The sequence below is a fragment of the Macrobrachium nipponense genome, chromosome 24, assembly GCF_015104395.2.
Source record: "Macrobrachium nipponense isolate FS-2020 chromosome 24, ASM1510439v2, whole genome shotgun sequence".
In the NCBI taxonomy this organism is placed as follows: domain Eukaryota; kingdom Metazoa; phylum Arthropoda; class Malacostraca; order Decapoda; family Palaemonidae; genus Macrobrachium; species Macrobrachium nipponense.
In genome coordinates, this window is record NC_061091.1 from 77,037,343 (window position 1) to 77,057,410 (window position 20,068).

General features: G+C 37.7%; 1 protein-coding gene across 20 annotated transcripts in view; it reads right to left on the bottom strand.

Moving 5' to 3' along the window:
* LOC135205817 (zinc finger and BTB domain-containing protein 7C-like) overlaps positions 1–20,068 on the bottom strand; it is a 220,728-nt gene that overhangs the window by 56,782 nt on the left and 143,878 nt on the right. Inside the window, exon 6 of one of the 20 annotated variants that reach the window (XM_064236973.1) lies at positions 4,182–4,790. The exons of 15 other annotated variants lie outside the window; for them this stretch is intronic. In XM_064236973.1, coding sequence (XP_064093043.1) covers positions 4,275–4,790 — 516 coding nt within the window. In that variant the 3' untranslated portion in view covers positions 4,182–4,274. Of the gene's footprint in view, positions 1–4,181; positions 4,791–7,751; positions 8,250–9,288; positions 9,970–13,902; positions 14,540–17,411; positions 17,772–20,068 lie in introns of those variants that run through there. 4 more of the 20 variants (XM_064237000.1, XM_064237003.1, XM_064237009.1 and 1 more) reach the window with 4 other exon arrangements.

Consider the following 20,068-nt stretch of genomic DNA (forward strand, 5'->3'; position numbering starts at 1 on the left):
TGTTGTGTGTGTACTTAATTACTTACGTTATTACCATGGGTCCCAAGAATGTTGCTGAAGTTCACAGAAAGAAGAGGATGCTTTCTATGGAGAATGAAGATAGAGATAATCAAGAAGTGTTAATGTTTTCTGCCATTTGTTAATGTGTTTCGTAAAGTTTAGTACTATTAATGTTTTCTGCCATTTTTAAATGTGTTTCGTAAAGTTCAGTGTTCATGTTTTCTGCCATTTGTCCTCCTCCTCTGTTGTCACTTTCAGACATCGCCTCACTCGAAAGGTAAGGTTCCACATTTTACTACATACGTACGTACATGTATACGTACAGTATTTCTTGTACCCTGTACACTAATACACTTTATTTGCAGGTACAGTCATGGTTATGTTAAGTATTGAATGGTCCAAATTGTTGTATTTTATTGTTTATTGGTCAATTTAGCTTTATTATAAAATTTACTGTGGTGTTTTTGTAGGGCTTGGAACGAATTAGGCAATTTACATGTAAAACGTAGTTCGAGATACAAAAAAATCAGGTTATGAAGGCCGCTTCGGAACGGATTAATTTCATATCCTGAGGCACTACTGTATTAAAATATTCAGGAAGAAGCATCTTTAGAAGGCTTTGCTTGTGTTTGAACTAACGAAATATGCAGGCAGTTCTAAGAGATTGTAGAGTCATTTTAAGTATTCGCGGATTTTAGCTATTCAGGGGGGATATGGTGCATATCCATTGCGAATACAGGAGGTCCACTGTAGTATACTCAAATGGAAGGAGTGAGGGGTCATTGTGATTTCATATTTCTTAAGAAAACTACGATGACACATAAAAGTGACTACACCAAAAAAATTATTCACATAAGTCATTATGTCAGATGACATGTTAAATTTGAAAAATTTATGGGAAAACTCAGCATTACAAAAAATATAAAATGCTGCTACACTTGATGAAACCCATCTCGGTAAAGATTTGAAAACGTTATTTGGAACTTTTTTTTAATTAAGACTTGCAAAATAACTAAGACAGAAGCTTGTAATTAATGTTCATTTCTTAACAATTATCAGCCAATATTTCAAATAAATGTTGTCTTATACAAAGTAAGCATAAACTTAGAAATAATAAACTAAAGGATTATTTCACGCAGCGACACGAACTGAGCCCAGAAAAGAACATTTCAGCGAGGGAGACCTGCGACTCCACTCTCACCTACTTTAAATTACCCCTTCTGCAGGGTTGGGATGTGCACTTCTAAGTAAGATGTGGGTTGTATAGTTACAAGAATTAGGAAATTTCTGTTTTCTTAGACAACTGGTAAGTATTAATCACATTTTATGTGTGCTGAATATGTAACCCATGATGGGAAACCTGATTTTTATATAGCAGAGATTTCTTTATGTCATTCCATAAAATGGACACCAGGACTCTTCAAGAGTGATGGTACCTGCAAGTCCTGACAGGAGTATTAAAAGCTTGCTCAGTCTGATATCAAATATGCAGAAAGCAAGACTATTAAAGTGACTTCTGTGGCAGGTATAATGTACGTACTTCTCGTCTAGTGGAGGATATGGTGCAGGAGTTACCATTTAAGGCCATGACTCAAAGCAAAGCATGAAACTTGACCTGTGTCCACCTCTTGTTACGAACATGCTTCCCCCTAAGACAAAGGAACAACGACACCGTCTCTAATGTGGTTAACTGAAGAAGGTACTAATTGAGGGTCTTCACACCATCCCTTCAGTATACAGATGCACTGCTGGTATCTGCTTTTTTTACTAGTAATTCATTCTCTTTGATCTCTTCCAACCTAGCTGTCAATTGCTTTAACTGTTGCGCTCTAGTTTCCATTGGTGTAGACAGTAATTTATAAACAGATCCTTCAGAATGAACCCATGAAAATTGAGACGTGCATTTCACTGACCTGGTTCAATTATTTTTGAGCTGAAACATACAGAATATTGAAGGAGATTGTCAGACCTGCGCAGAATGTAGGATGGAAACAGCACGTGTCACAGAACACAGAATGACAACTTTTGAAGCTTTAATATTCTTAGGAAGCTGTAACATTAAAGTTTAGAAATGGGTGATGTCTGTCACAACAAAATGGTTTCAGGTAAACAAAAATACTGTTTCTCTTCATATTTTAATCATAAGGAACAATAACAATCATTTAAACTTGAGACCTGATACATCTCGAGTTAATTTATATCATAAATATAAATGCAGATTTGTTAAGTCTCTACCTTAAAAAACCAAAATCTCAGTAAAGAATCTGTTCATGGAAGGAGTTGAAACAATAACACAGCTTCAAACTAAATGATGGTGTCACATGAATATGTTTAATGGCATCATTCAGCTCTCTGAACCTGATGCACAGTAGAAATTTATTTTTCCCATGTGTAATTTGCTTTGAGTTTTGATACTGATTAATATGCACTGTACAGTAATGTTTTTCCTAATGATAGTCATTCGGGGAGTGATGATAATGATTATGGTACTGCAGTTCACATAAAGGGAAGCAAAAGCAGAAAAAAATGGAGATATACACTTAAATTATGAATTCTTGGTCAATAGTCATGCAGCAACCAGATAAATGTGAAGTACAGTGTAAACTTAAGGAGCAATAGGGAAATAGGATACAGTAAAATCTGCTATAAAAAAGCAACAGTGATTAGTACATAACTAACTCTTTTCTTCGTAGTAAACTTTGATACACAATACACGTAGCTTTTAGCTTTCTCTTTCCAGCTTTCTTCCTTATGAAGCAACAATAATTCAATCTCCCATTCTCTTCCTGGTCTTGCAAGTAGCAAGAATTCCTTTTTTTCAGTCAAGTTTGATTCAAATACACACAGTGTTTGTTATTGCCATCTCGTCTTTTATTTGCGTTCATCCATTAACCAGGATTGCATTACATCTCTCATTCCAACCTCTACATAACAAGCAATTCTTATTAGTACTACAGGCAGTCCCCGGCTTACCACAGGGTTCAGCTTACGACGTTCCGAGGTTACGCCGCTTTTCAATTATATTCATTGGAAATTATTTCCAGGTTTACGACACATTCCAGGGTTATGACGCCAATCTGACAAGAAATGTGACTCCAAAAATGCAAAATAATCAATATTTGAATATTTTTTTTTTTCCTTTAAGAAAATGTAATAAAAAAGGAATTTTGACGTAGGAAAAATCTATTTAGGGGCGAGGAAGCCATGTCGCCCAGTGAAATGTGTCTGCTTTAGCACTATTTCTAGTAAAATATTGCTATAATACCAGAGATCTGCTAAATTGGACATGTCAGAAGCCTCTGACTCGCTCACCTATATAAAAGGTGTCGGTATAAAACTGGGGCGAGTGGTTTACATAGCTTTTAATACATCCAAAGCATTAGAAGTAAGGTTTTCTTAAGATTTTTTATGATTTTGTCTCAAAAACGGAGCCCCCATCGTAAACCAGGGACTGCCCACTACTATATACAGTGGTTCCCCCATATTCGCGGGGATGCGTACCTGACCCCCCGCGAAGTTTGAACCCCGGAACAGTTGGAACCCCTGTAAAAAAAAAAAGCTTAAAATCGCCTATTCTGTTAAGTACAACTCAAGAAAAACCCATTAAACATTTCTATACCTGGTTTTTTAATAGATTTCACAAAAAGTGCATTTTATGATAAAATTGATTCAAAAAACCGGAATTTGTGAATATTTCTCATAGAAAAATAGAGCAAATAGGTGAATTTCCCACAAATAATGGGGGATGTGTTCCCAAGAGAACTCCATGAATGCATGAGTCTGTGAATCTGAGAGAACGCAAATATGGGGGGCACTCATTCTAATCCATCCAAGCTCTGCTATCAAGTTATGCTTTCTTCTTTCCTGTCTAACTCTTAAAACTAGATTCTTGTTTACATTCTCACATATAAATGGATATTTTATCCAATAATAATGCACTCTGTCCAATTCGTAATTTCTTTACCAGAGTTTCCTTGTTATAAATTTAGTCATGAAACCTAGGTTGATCTATTCATTGTATGCTGCTAGCAGCCTGTTATGGATACCCTTAAATATTTGAGAAACTCGTTTTAATTATTTTCTTGTAAGAAAACAAGTTTCCCCCTGAGGAGTAAGAATATACAGTGTAATTCAGCATGGAAAACTTCTCAAGATGAAAAGCTGAGATAAGTAAATACTCAAACAATTCTAGACTGCATTTTTAAATTTGTCTTATCCTCTTCCCACAGAGGATGATTCAGCACAAACTACCACAACACCACACTGCTACAACTTCATGCATGATGATGTAGAATGTGAGAATTGACACCCCTTTGCTGCGAGGAACGATATGAACAGTAGGGACAGGTGAACGGCTTCTCTCCAGTGTGAGTGCGTATATGGGTCTTGAGATTCTCCTTTGTTGCCGACGTATACGAACAGTGTGGACACGAGAAGGGTTTCTCTCCCGTGTGTGTCCGTATATGCCGGCTCAAATGGGAATGGAAAGGAGCAGTATAGGGGCAATGAGGACACTGCAGTTTCTTTTTCCATGAATTGCTTTGAAGCTGTTTTCTCATCTCACACTCGAGGCTTTGGTTGCTCATTCCAATGCCTGATGAACTGCCGGCATCAAAGTCTGCTGGGTCACCAGTACCCAAGCCTGCTGAACTGCTGGTACCAAAGCCAACTAGGTTGCTTAAATCAAAGCTAGCTGGATCACTAGTACCAAAGCTTCCAGGATCACTGGTGGCAAAACCTGTTGGTTCACTGGTATCAAAGCCTGCATCCTTCAACGTCACCAGCGCTCCCTGAGGAGAGAGTTTGCATTTTAAATTTTACTCTAAGGGAAGAATATTCCTTAACATGCAACAAGTAAATGTGTGCATTTGGAAAAATTGACTACTATATCTTGTTCTTAATTTTCAACAGAGTTAAGGTACTCTTAATGGGTTCCATAAATTCCAATTACTCTTAACCAGAAGTATGGCTAACACTAGAAAATAAAAACTACAATGTATCTCCATTTCTCTCTGTAATGCCTGTCAAGTGAAAGAGGAGTAGTACTAAATGCTGCCAAAATTAAACTGGTAAATGGAAGAGATTCATGCCAGAAACAGATGTAGGGTAAATATACATAAATTAGGGAACTTCTTTTTAAAGGTTAATGCCACAGCATTGTCTTCCTAGCAGAAACATAATGCCAAAAATAATTCCATCAGAATTGTAGATTTCACGGTGTCTTGTACGTTTTCAAGTACATAATCTTAATTCCAATTTTTAATCTGCACAATTGGTGTATATGGAAAAATTCATGCTTTTTTTAAGCCCTCATATGGCCATTCCATGAGCGAGTCATTCCTTTTGAAAGTTAATGCAGTGTTTACAAAATTTTCTAATCCAAAAGAACAAAATATAAGTAGAAAAGATAATCGTGTGCCCTAAATATTCCGTCTACCATTTTGCACAAGCAAAAGCACTAGATGAAATAGTAATCACAAGTGAAAAAAACTTTTATCAATTTCTATGCAACCTACTTTAAATTTACCTCAAGCCTACGGTCAGGCATCCCCAATCATAGCAACCTTCAAGGCATCAGTAAAGGAGTGCCTAGTGGCTGGTCTGTGAACCCCTAGAAGGGAGGTACAGTGGACCCCCCTTATTCACAGACTCACGCATTTGCGGATATCTCTCGGGAACGTTTCCCTGCATTATTCGCAAAAAATTAGCATATTCACGGTATTTTTCAATGAGAAATATCCACTAATTCCTGGGGTTTTTTTTTACCAATTTCATCATAAAATGCACTTTTTGTGATAAATCTATTAAAAAACCAAGTATCAAAATTTTTAGTGGATTTTTCTTGAGTTTTAACTAACAAAATAGGCTGTTTTCAGCATTTTTATATGGGTTCCAACTATTCCCGGGTTCTAACTATTCACGGGGTGGGAGGGAGTCTGGTACGCATTCCCCCCGAGAATATGGGGGGACCACTGTACCCATTTACAGCAAGACAGCCTTTGTCCCATTAGGTTAATGGCAATCATTTTCATTGCCTAATTCTACTTACTGTTGCTCCAATAGGAATGTGGAATTACAGTGCTATTGCTTACATTAATCTTTGGAAGCTTGAATTTCAAGTAAATGGCCTTTCTGGGTTTGTTCCATATGCATAGGGTTCATCTTCTCAACAATAACAAAATTGCATATCATTATAACTCTAAACACAACATAAGGCAGTCCCTGGGGTTCTGTTCTTGGAGGGGTGCGGATAAGTGAAAACCGCCATTAACCAAAACTCGGTGATTTATGGCGCCATAACACATTATTGCCACCTTATAGCGCCGATAACCAGAACTCGGCCTGTTATGGCGCTATAAATCGCCAATTTTAAGACAAGTGCCATAAAACCGGATCACTGATAACCGAGTCAGCCGATAACCGGGGACTGCCTGTAATTACTTTTATTGTTATTGTTAACCAAGTAGTACTATGTGCTGACCAAACAAATTTCTTTCGTGTTGAACATTTCTCAATAAGAAGTTATTCATTTATCATCTCCTTTTCTTTTACTCATTCGTTTCTATTCATCTACAACACGTACATTTCCGATGAAGTTTTGTCTTCAATGGCTTTACCTCAGGGAGGTGCAGAGTACCTTGTTGAGGCCCTCCAATTTTGATGGTATGTATCTCTCTCTCTCTCTCTCTCTCTCTCTCTCTCTCTCTCTCTCTCTCTCTCTCTCTCTCTCTCTCTCTCTCTCTCTCTCTCTCCATGTAACTCACAACACCTAACTCTGTAGTCTCTAATTCACTGCATAAGTAAGTCGACAGAGACATAATACATTTTAAAGATTGCACACGTTTGTCACTCCTCATCTGGTTTGAGATTTGAACAAAAGTCATCCAAGAGAGAGAGAGAGAGAGAGAGGAGAGAGAGAGAGAGAGAGAGAGAGAGAGAGAGAGAGAGGAAATGAACCAAAGTTTCATGTCATAAAGAATATTTCCTTATGTTTAAGTTGCTTCTCTTAAATTCAAGAAGCTTCTTCATTTACTCAAACTCTAGATTAGAGATCACATTAAGAGTGTGACTGACAGAGCCAAAATGTAAAGCAAGCATTCAACGACAATACGGGTAGAGGTCTACCTATGTTAAGATGAGCATAGTAGAATATTTGTACATGAATCAACAAAATCATTACAATCTAACAGTAGGCTAGTATATGAAAATATTCCAAACAAAACCAGAAATCATATTTTACATAAAAGCTTGGGTGACGAAAAATAAACTCACCTCCAGTGACCCAGACACTTTTATTTGTAGAAATTTGATGCAGTGCACAGGTGAATGCTGGAGTCTATCAAATAAAAATCAATCAAGCTTTGTGGTGCAGCCAGCGAATAAAGTAGTACTGTAACGTACTCATAAATTTGTGTTCAGATGAAATATCAAAATGTAAGATTACTTGAGCAGTGAAAATACACGGAGTTGGCCAAAGTAAAATCTTGGCTGCAAAATTACTAAATTTTCTACTGAATAACAAAATTAGTTCCATTTTACCAGGAAGTCCTCTTTCAGGAAGTAGTAAAATGTCCCACATTACCAGACTATCCTGTCCAACACTGCCAGTAACTGATGCGAGGGAAGATAATACTATCAAGGTATATTCTTTAAAGGCTTTAATTGACATTATTTGGCTATTTTACATAATTAGGCAAAATATCGTGCGGACAATACAATTCATTATGCAAGGAAGCTACTAAGTATATTGCATAATATGTCCAACACACAATATCACCGACGCTCACAAAATCCATACATTACAGGATATAAGATCTTTATATCGTCAATCAAGTAGAAACAATACAAGTGTGAAAAATGACAGTAGTATTAACCTGTCACTTATGACGCTGGGTCACGTGCGACTTGAGATTGCTCTGTTGAGCCGATCGATACGGGCAATGGGGGCAAGCAAAGGGTTTCTCTGACGTATGTTTCCTGACATGTTTCTTCAAATCCTCTTTTGTGACACAGCGATAGCTACAGCAAGTACATGCAAACGGTTTTTCTCCTGTATGGCGATGTATATGTCTCTTCATGTGGGTTACAACTGCTGTGGAATATGGGCAATATGGACACTGATGCACCTTTGGCAAATGCGACAGCAAACTAGAGGAAAGCTCCTGGGACCAATGGAGAGCATTTTGGTGTAAATCTTCTTTGCTTGCTTCACTGCGTGGGTGGTAATCGTGGCCCATCAAACAACTAACCTGTTAATTGAAGCTATGTCTTACTTGAGTTGATCATTAACACAAAAAAATGGATCACCTATGAAAAAAAGTTTGGTTAGTTTCTTGTTTAACTACATACAGTTCATATAACTTGCACACAACTTCTTTTTAACCTCTCCCAAAAACCCTAGTTATATTACCAACTGAAACAAATAGTAAGCTGAAGTTTTACATTCCCACGGATCCCTCCTTCCTCCATGCATAACTAGAAAGTACCCCATTCTCACTTCAGACAAAACCAGGCTCTCCTGAGTTTGGTTTTTTCTTCACATCATCAAATTTTTGGTGAATAAGTCTTTTTCATAATGAATGACTGTTATTAGACATATGTAATTATATGAAAATGTGTTGGGTAGAGGAAATTATAACATTCAACACTTATTTGGCACCTGTTATTCACCCTTGCCATGATGTCATAGGTTTTCAAAAGATGTCAAAAACTGATGATATCCCTCAGGAATTTTCTCACTACTCTAAATGAATTCATGTTGTTAAGAACTTTACAAATTCATGTAGGTCAAGAACTTTACAGTGCCACTTATGAGATCTAGAAGTAGATAATATTTCAAGAAAATATATATTATATTTAAAATTCTTTTTAAAAAGCAGCTTGTTGTAGTGTAGTGCTTAAAAAGAGACATACAAGTTCTCGGAAAAGAACAAAATGCCACACAAACAAGTTAGAATTTACAAATAAATAAATGGGAGACTGGAGGCGAAAATTGAAATGAATTTCAAAACCTAAAAACCATATAAATAAATGTCATGGGCTCTTACACAGCATAACTAAAGTAATAAAAGAGGTAAATTCCCCAATGAAACTCCTCAGAAACCTGGGAAGTTGATTGTTTATGAATAGGCAAAGAAGAATAATATTTATAAGGATCTACAAAATAAGAGCAACAAACTGCAACAAGCCAATGTTTAACCTTACACAGGGAAGTTGGGTATCATGGCAAACTTCAGGAAACACTACTTCACAGTTATATTCTAACTAAGGGGAAGTGAGACTACAATATTGGTGTTAAAAAAAGATAATATATTTCCTGATACAAAATACATGGGACACAGCTTACCACAGGCAGAGGTAAGCTGTGATAATTAAACTAGTTTATCTCTTAACATTACCACCACACATACATCAGATCATGATCATTTGACAGAAGAAAAATAAGACCTTTTGGCTGAAAATATCAAGCCTAAACACAGAACTGAAAGTTACAAAACAAAATGTCAAAAGTAGCATGATAAATTACTTACAATGACTATAAACCTTGCAGATCTCAACTGATACAACTAATTTTTTAACAATAGTAGACACTCAACATCATTATACATCCCCTAGTGTCTGAGTCTCTCTCTTCTCATGAATGAGCCACACATGAGACTTGAGATTATCTGTTCTCGACGCACGGAAAGAACAGTAAGGGCACTGGAAAGGTTTCTCTCCTGAATGCTTACGCATGTGTACAGTCAGACGTTCCTTCCTCGCACAGCTGTAAGGGCACTGAGGGCAGAAGTATGGTTTTTCTCCAGTGTGGCTTCTGATATGGCGTTTTAGATGGCAACTGGATGTGGTGAAATACTGACAATATGGACAATGATGCGTCCCAGGTGGAATGGTTGATTCATTCTGCTTAAAACTGACAACATCTCCATAATCTGACTCTGAATGGTTCCGGCTGCTGTTAGCTCCACCCTGCCAAGGAGATCTGTCTTATAAACTTGTTTATTTTATTCACTAAATACCTAAAAACTAAAAGCAAGACAACCATGGGTAAGGGCACTGAACATGGTACTGTACTATACAACATACATATATGGGTACGTAAAATAAAATTGCCTTCGGTCTTTCCCCCTTGATATCCAATGTCTTTAACTTGCTCCAATTTTCATTTAAGAACAAATCCTCTGGCTCATACATTTGAGAGTACTATTAAGATGTAACTTACTTGGTAAATTACTAATATGTACTGTAATAATCTTTAAAATGCATTGTCATTGAATTACCTGCCACAAATTTGTTGTCATAAAATCTGGCAGAAGTTGAAAAACGTACTACTACAGCCAAAATGGAGTGACTGTCTAGAATATTAAACCTATATATTGTGCTACCCACTTTTTTGTGCCTCACTTTGTCGTGGATTTCCACAGGAACTTTCACCAATTTGCACATTTTTCTACGGGCCGTATCTCTAAAATTATCATTAATTCCCTTATGTTGTTTTAAATTAGGCGGTGAACTGTTAAAATAGGCACTTATAAGCATTTTAACTTAAGGGGTACATGGTATTTGGCAGTTACGAGTTTATAAGTGTTTTTAGAGGGGATTTTGCATTTCTGTGGTGAGTTCTGAAACTGTCCCCACAAAAAAATGGAGTAGCACTGTAGTATAGACTAAATTACTAACCATGTTCAACTGAAGTGACAAAATTATTTTGTTGTCATTGTTCAAATAGCACGCAATACATAAATATATATAAATGCCAATAAATGTACCTGCTGAATTGCACTTCCTCAACCCAAATCTCAATCCCAACTAGCAATGACAGCACAGTTGAGTTAGTTGTCCTTTAGAGGTGAAAATTGTGGATGTTGAAAGTGCTGTTAATCAATGGTGAGAAGTGTAAAGACATGTAGAAGTAATAGATTACGTACTGTGTTTTGGGGTGTTTCAGCCACATGGAAAGAATAGGAAAAGACAGGTGAGTTTAAAAAGTAAAATTCTGTAGTTCTGGAGAGAGAGAGAGAGAGAGAGAGAGAGAGAGAGAGAGAAGAGAGAGAGAGAGAGCGAGAGAGAGAGAGATTGAGAGTGAAGAGAGAGAGAGAGAGAGGAGGTGAGAGTGTGCTGGAGGTTCAAAGTCTGCTTTCTGAATAGAAGGGTCATCGACAATTTAGCAATTTAAGTAGGAATGCAGCAGTTACTACTGTCTTGTCTGTTCCATGGATATGCACCCCATAAAGGGATTATATGGCAATAAAAAAGAAAGATTCAGTACGTATATGTACACAATACAAATCATGCTTGTTTCTCAAAGATCATACTGTATTAATGAAAACATCAACAACAGTTACCTACCTAATTCACTACTTTGCATCTAAGAACAATTTTCATAAACAGAATACAGTAAGTCCTCGGGTTACGCTGGTCTCGACTTACGATGTTTCGTGGTTACGAACGCGCCCCCATAAAAATATATAATATTTTGCGTCGTTCCGTCTTACGCGGTTTAGCGTCGTAAGCAACGTAAACAAACGCGAACTAGTCCAGGCGCACGGCGGAAGAATACGCTTTGTGGGGGAGAGGACGGCGTCGCTTCGCTACGCTCAGTCCTCGTCCATACGCCATTTTGGTGTTTACACTGCCTCTCTCTCCCTCGTGTTGTATCGTTTTTGTAACTTTTTGCTCTTTGTTATGGCTCCCAAGCGCAAGGCGGACTCTTCTGATGGTAGTGCATCGAAAGAAAAGAAAGGCCATCACCATGGAAATTAAAGTGGACATTATAAAGCGATCCGAGAAGGGAGAAACGCCAACAAACATTGGCCGCTCGCTTGGCCTTAGCCGTTCGACCGTTGCTACCATTATCAAAGATAAAGAGCGCATCGTTGAACATGTGAAAGGATCTGCTCCTATGAAAGCGACAGTGATAACTAAGCAGCGTAGTGGTCTAATAATTGAAATGGAAAGGTTATTGGTGCTTTGGTTGGAAGACCAAAATCAACGGCGTATCCCAGTCAGCCTTATGGTGATTCAGGAGAAGGCGAAAAGATTGTTTGAAGCGTTGAAAAAAGAAAAGGGGGAGGGAAGTGAAAGTGAAGAGTTTGTGGCTAGTAGGGGTTGGTTTATGCGATTTAAGGCTCGGGCCAATTACCATAACCTTAAATTGCAAGGTGAAGCTGCTAGTGGGGATGAGAAAGCAGCGAGTGAATTTCCTAAAGCGTTGTCTGAGATAATTAAGGAGGGGGGTTATTCTGCTCAGCAAGTGTTTAACGTAGACGAGACAGGTTTGTTTTGGAAGCGTATGCCTAACCGCACTTACATCGCCAAGGAGGAGAAGTCAGCACCCGGTCATAAAGCCAGCAAGGAGAGGCTAACTTTACTTCTTGGGGGTAATGCTGCTGGCGACTTCAAACTGAAGCCCTTGTTGGTGTATCAGGCTGAAAATCCAAGGGCACTCAAGGGCATTTGGAAGGGTCAACTACCAGTAATTTGGAAGTCCAACAAGAAGGCATGGGTGACACTTGCAGTGTTTGAGGACTGGTTCGTAAACCATTTTGTTCCAAGTGTGGAGCGGTATTGCGCCTCCAAGGGTATCCCCTTTAAGGTGTTGCTAGTGCTAGACAATGCCCCTGGACACCCTGCCCAGCTGGGAGACTTCAACCCTAATGTCAAGGTGGTTTACCTTCCACCTAATACCACGGCCCTTTTACAGCCTATGGACCAAGGAGTGATTGCTTCGTTCAAGGCCTACTACCTACGAGGACAATTGCTATGGTGCTTTACAGGCAACTGAAACCAAGAAGGACTTGACTCTGAAGGACTTTTGGAAATCCTACAACATCCTTGATGCTGTAAAGAACATTGCTAATTCCTGGGAGGAGGTTAAGCAAACAAACATGAATGGTGTCTGGAAGAAATTTGTCCTCAATTTGTGAATGATTTCCATGGGTTTGAGGACACAGTTCAGCTAGTTGTCAAGAACGTTGTTGCCCTGAGTAAGGAAATCAATTTGGATTTGATGGAGGTTGATGATGTTACAGAGCTGCTGGAGTCTCATGGCGAGGAGTTATCTGCTGAGGACCTGATACAACTGGAGAAGCAGATAATAGAGGAAGAAGAAGAAGCACCCACCCCAGAGCCTAAGGCTTTCACAAGGCAGGACTTGATAAGAGGTTTTGCAGAGTTGCAGCAAGCGTTGTCAACTTTTGAGGCTCAGGATCCCAACTTGGACAGGTTCACTAGGGTTTCCAGAGGCGTCATGGATTTGATGCAGTGTTACAAGGAGATCTTGGATGAAAAGAGGTCGCTCTCTGTTCAGTAACCTGGAGCAGTATTTTAAGAAGGTAGAGAGGCCTGCAGAAGATCCTGTACCCTCTACCTCAGCTGCCTCTGCTAATCCAGCACCTTCTGAATGTTCTGCTAACCCAGACTCACCTGCCCCAGTATCTCCAGCACCTTCTGTAGGTTCTGCCTCACCTAAAGACTCACCTGCCCCAACATCTGCCTCACCTCAAGAATCACCTGCCCTCAGCATCTCCAGTACTAGTATGTTCTGCCTCACCTCAAGAATCATCTGCCTCAGCATCTCCAGCAAGCTTCTTTGGGGAGTTCTTTTTTCTCTTCACTAACCTCCCCCAGTCTCTCCAGCACCGCAGCTTCCTCTCCAGTGTGCAAGCCAATCAAACTAATAAAGGTAAGGAATTGTTCTCTCGTTGTTATTGATAGGTATTTACATTAAATCATGTGGTATTTTTCAATGTTCCGACTTACGCTGAAATTCGTGTTACGATGCATCGTAAGAACGGATCAACGTCGTAACTCGAGGACCCCCTGTAGTACCATTTTCACAAATTATTCACCAAATTACATCTCCAGCAACAGAAGTTGACAAATGTGAAAAGAAAGTCTGAGGAGTTTAAACATTTTTATTCTCGGACTATAGTAAGCTGATTCTAAGGCATATCACTAGTGCCTCAATATCTTACGATCCTACGAAGGTATCTATAAGAAGCATGTGCCTGACACAATCTGTAAAAAGTTTGCAACAGGGTAAATGTGATGTGTTTTCTCATCATCAAATAAATCTTTAAATATTAAGTGCTTTTTGGATTTAAGGCACTTAAAAATTAGCAAACTTGAAATACAATAGTATAAACTCTATCAATGAACAAAAAACATGCAAATCTCTGTAAGATTATGTTTTCTGATGAATAAAGCCAATATGAGATTTCAGTTTATCTGCTCTGGATGCCCGATAGGGACAATACGGACAGGGAAAGGGCTTTTCTCCAGTATGTGTTCGAATGTGGAATGTCAGGTGCTCTTTCCTTCTACAGCTGTACGAACAATGAGGACACGAGAAAGGTTTCTCTCCTGTATGAGTAAGTAAGTGGCGGTTAAGGTGAGCGTTTGAAACGGTAGAATACTGGCAATATGGACACTGGTACACCTTCTGTGTGAATGTTGATGCACTCAAAGACTTTCCATCGTTGACACGTCCATCGTCATCTGTGACATCCCAGGGGTTCATCCATCCACTCAGCTCCACCTGCAGGGGAGACCTCTCTTACTAATCCAGACATGAATCTCATTTCACTCATTTTAGTGGACACCTAATTGGAAGTCAGCCTCAAAAAGACTGAAATATTAACAAATGACACTACACCCTTGAAACCCAGACACATATGAATTGTATCTGTGTATTCCAAAAGCATATTTTTCCATTAAAATCAATGGAAAATAAAATAATACAAAAATCTCCCAAAAATTTTATGTAGGTAAATTAATGAGTAGAAATTATAAGGTATGTGAAAACTGTGGCACTTCCCCCAAAAATTAATTTCCCCAAAAATTTGTGAAAAAGTCATCGTTGTAAATCCTCAATATACCCAGATAAATTACTCAAGTTCTGCAATGCATAAGTTGTAATTACACCCTAGAATATATGAACAAATGAATGACAAATTGACATGAAGGTTTCCATAAAAATAGTGGCACCGAGTCAAGCGTTCATTTCTCTCCTCTCTCTCTCTCCTCTCTCTCATCTTCGTCTACGCTCTCTCTCTATCTTTTTTGCAGAAAAAAAGCGACAAATGGTGTAATTATACAATAAAAACCTAGAGCTATACAAAACAGATAAACTTTCACGTTACACACAATACAAATAAAACGCATAAGGATTACTCGCTGAAAATTATCCTCATCTTGCCTGCTGGTTTATGCAATATTTTTTTTTTTGATATTTGGATATGAAGTTTATATCCATCATTGGTATGCGAAAGGGTTAATATGGTAATATGTCATTTGATACACTACTAATTCTCCAATCTGAGAGATACGACTAGAGATATGACTAAGAAAATAAACTATATCATAAGTATATATCAGGTTTTATTAAATCTTGAACTTACATATGGGAGGATCAAGTACAAACTGTACAATACACATTTTATCCTTTTGCCATAATGAAAGAAAATTTATTAATCTACATTATCTGTTGAACCTATATCCACCATAATGACATGAAAAGTTCTATGATTTAGGTAGCAGCATAAACATTATCAGTGTTTTGAATGTCTTGTACCACAAACAACTAGAAAAAAACACATTCCATTCTCCTGCTACTTCAGAAAACCTTCCTCAAGACAGAAAACACTAATAATCATTCACCATTTTGCAACCTCAAATAAAAGTACTAGTGGATATAAACATTTTATCACCATATTATGCTAACAGGTGTCTCTCATAAGCAGCCCATCACTTGAAAACAGATGACAATGCATAATGAGCTTAAGCCTCACTCAAAAACTCCTACTGTCTTGTGTAGCCCACCAAAACACACCACAAATTTATGCAGCCTTCGAATATGAGTTACGTGGCAGTGTTGACTTTAAAAATACTGAAAGCTTTCCTTCATTTATGTAGGAAACATATCATGATAAAGTTCATGCTTCATGAAAGTACATTATCTGACACACTCAGACCAGGGATAAAGACCCCCAAAGATCTACAATAGTATAGTTCTATTATACTGAATAAAATTCAGCAAACGCATGTAGCATCAGGAATTCAGTGTAATAGTATGTACTTCACATTATTACTTTGAAATAGAGCTACAACCAAATGTGTATTTAACTTCAATTTATTCTATGACAAAGTTTGAGAGTACACGTATGAGAGTATACAAGTGATGGGACAAGGAAACCAATGAGAAATACATGTATACAAATGCATCAATATCAATTACAGTATCAGAAAAGCATCCAATAATATAACAGATTTAAAGAAATATGACTAATTATAAGATAAATAGCATAAAGGAAGATAACCAAATTGGTTGCCAGTTCGTATAGATATTAAGCAGAACTGCCTTCAGAAAAGTTTTGCTACAAAATACATCATGTGTAACAATCCGTTACAATACTATAGGCAGTCCCCTGGTTACGATGGGTTCGGCTTACGACGTTCCGAGGTTAAGGCGCTTTTCAATTATATTCATCAGGGTTACGACCCCTACAATGTTGATCTGGCACAAGAAAAATGACACCAAAAATGCAAAATAATCAATATTTGAAGGTCTTTTTGATGAAAAATGCAATAAGAATGCACTTTACATAGTTTTTAATGCGCCCAAAGCATTACAAGTAAGGTTTTCTTAGGATTTTTTATGATGTTCTGGCTTACAACGATTTTCGGCTTACAACACGTCTCAAGAACGGAACCCCCGTCGTAACCCGGGGACTGCCTACTACATTAAGCCTAAAACATTACAAACCAAGATCTCATACATCTGAGTAACTGGAAAATGAAAATATGTATAGTATAATAAGTCACTCTAGAACAAGTTAATTTAATGTTCATTTTTACACACAAATTTGTTACCATCTAACAAAATTAAAGCCTTTACACAAATGAAACCATGACTGAACATGTTTGTTGGAATAAATACAAAGGGTACAGAGAAAACAATACAAAATTATAGTCAAAAAAAGTCAAGAGAGAGAGCAAGTATAAACACTAAGTCTAAATTTACTGTAAGTTGTACTCAATTAAGTGAAGCAACTTTTTCCTATGACAATAAACTTTTGTCTTTACAACCATCCTTTCACTTTTTAAAAAAAAAATAAAATAAAAAAATTAAGTTTTCTTTTCAGAAATATTTTTATTATGAAGCAAAAACATTATATACACTAGTACTGTAGTAAAGAACTAAAACCGCTGCTATAACACAACTAATACCTTCATTAACACAAAAACTGCTGCCGAGACAAATTAAGAAAATTATGCTTCCCTCATGACAGCCTGCATTAAACAGTATATATAAGAATAAATCTATCTACTGAACAATAATCACAAGTCACCTTGCTACCAGCATATAAATTTTATATACTATATAACAAATACCAATGAACTGCAAGGATATTATCATAGTTACCTTACTTCTGATGCGTCCACATGTGAGCTTTTAAATTGCTCTTCTGAGCGCAGCGATAAGAACATAGGGTACAGGCAAAAGGTTTCTCCCCCGTGTGTGTTCGAATGTGGGCTTTGAGATTTTCCTTTTGCGTGGCACGGAAGGCGCAGTGAGGACAGGCAAAGGGCCTCTCTCCTGTGTGAGTTCGGATGTGATTCATCAAATTGGTGGTGGTGGACGCACTATACAGACAATAGGCACACTGATGAGCTTTGCCAACAAAAGCACCAGTTGGGACACCTGCTGCGACAGATGCTGGAAGACTGCCCCGCCATCTGGTCCTCTGCTCACTGGTATTCAGAAATACCTGTTGAGGATGCCCAGCTTACTTTCATGGAGTAAAATTCAGTAATGTAGCTTACTTAACTCATTGTACTAGATATCACAACAGCACAAGGAAACTAAATGAATTTTTTTCCTACAAAGTCCAGACATGTAAAACCTCTAAATTTGTCATATTTTAAACATTGAGCAAGTGTGTCAAAAAGACCACTTTTCATCAGTTGAGTCTTATTTTTTGACATTCGTTGACCCATAAGTTTTGGACACTACAGTCTTAATGTGACAACCACAAAAATGCAGTGTCTCTCTTCAAACACTTATTTTTCACAAATATACATACCATTTTAAGTGTCACTACTGATGGCTACGACTAGGCTATACCAATATGATAATACATATGCTTCTCTGCAAGCTTAATGAACACACAAACATACATATACACAAAAGATTTGATAATCTCTATTGTATGGTATGAGCAGCTGTTATTTTTTACATTTTTGTGTTCCAAAATTGTATGGTATGAGCAGCTGTTATTTTTTACATTTTTGTGTTCCAAAATTACTGCGTATGTTGTTAGTTTTATGTGAACTTTTATTTACTGCTAGCAAGAGTGCTCTCACATAACTCGAAGTTGTCTAGGTAGGTCACTGTTAGACCTCTCTGTAAAATAAATAAAAATGCAAATGTCAGAGAGGTCCCTTAAAGTGCTCTATTCACTGATGATATAGTGTTAACAGACAAGACTAGAGAAAGAGTTGAGGTGAAACTAGAAATTAGGAGATAGGCCCTTGAATCAAGGTCTGAAGATAAGCAGGATAAACTGAGCATCTGTGGAGGGGAGGAGAAGAAAGACAGGGAACAGTGAAATTGGGGCAGGATGAAAATCAACAAAAAAATATAATGTGCTTGGATAAAATGGAGAAGGTAATAAGGGTTATTGTGCGATGGGAGGAATTGTGCAAAGGTAAGTCTCACAAAAGTGTAGTCAAGCCATTGATGGTTTACGGAGATGACACATGGCTGATAAAGAAGGCTCAGGAACACAAAATGGGTGTGGCAGAGACGAGGATGTTGAGAAGGATGTGTGGAGTCACAAGAAGAGATAAGGTTAGAAATTAATCTATTAGAAGGACAGTTTAGGTAGGGGAAGTATCGAAGAATGGAAGAAGACCACAGTGGTTTGGTCATCTTATGCAGAGAAGAGGGTCATGTGTGCAAAAGGTTGAGCTTAGAGTTGGAGGGAAGAAGAAGAAGAAAGCCAAAGTTCAGAGGAAAGGATAAAATAGCTGATGTGGGAGAAAGGAAATGTTTAAGAAGTCAGGATACCTGAAGAGAGGAAGATTGAGAAGGCTGATAAGAAACAGTTACCCTACATACAAATGGGCAAAACTGCTGAAAAAAAATTATATATATTTGTTTGTCTGTTTCAAAATACCACTGGAACATTAGAAACATAGCACAATAATTTTCTGAGATATAGCATTTATATGTACAATTTGAAAAGAATTTTGCTGACTCTTGTACCAACACATATCTATATCTAATAAAGTTGATAGCTTTTATTACGATTATTTTCACTTTAAAAATGAATTCATTGTGAGGAGAGAGAGAGAGAGAGAGAGAGAGAGAGAGAGAGAGAGAGAGAGAGAGAGAGAGATATTAACCTGCAGGTGTTAGTTTTGCTACCCGATTACAGGATTCTTATCATCAGTACAGGCAGTCCCCGGGTTACGAAGGGGGTTCCGTTCTTGAGACGCGTTGTAAGCCGAAAATCGTCACATAAGCCAGAACATCGGAAAAAATCCTTAGAAAACCTTACTTTTAATGCTTTGGGTGCATTAAAAACTATGTAAACTGCATTCTTATAGCATTTTCCATCAAATAAACCTTCAAATAGTGATTATTTTGCATTTTTGGAGTCATATTTCTTCTGCCAGATCAGCGTTGTAGGCGCCGTAACCCTGGAAAAATGCGTCGTAAACCTAGAAATAATGTCTGATAAATATAATTGAAAAGCGTTGTAACCTCGGAACGTCGTAAGCCGGGGACTGCCTGTAGTTATACATTAATATGAAAACTGTATGTATCCCATTTAAAGTTATGTACTAGTTAGTTAGAGGTCATTAAAAGTTGAATGTTCCACTAAACATTCAGTCACTCTTAACACCCTCAAGAATGAGAGATGGTCTGCCCTCATAGGATTTGGGACACAAATCTCTTCCCATAAAAGTTCCAAAATAAGTTTTTGAACATAAAGTATATAAAATAATGGTTGAGTCTATACATTATATAGCTCTCAAAAAGATTCAGATGATATACTAA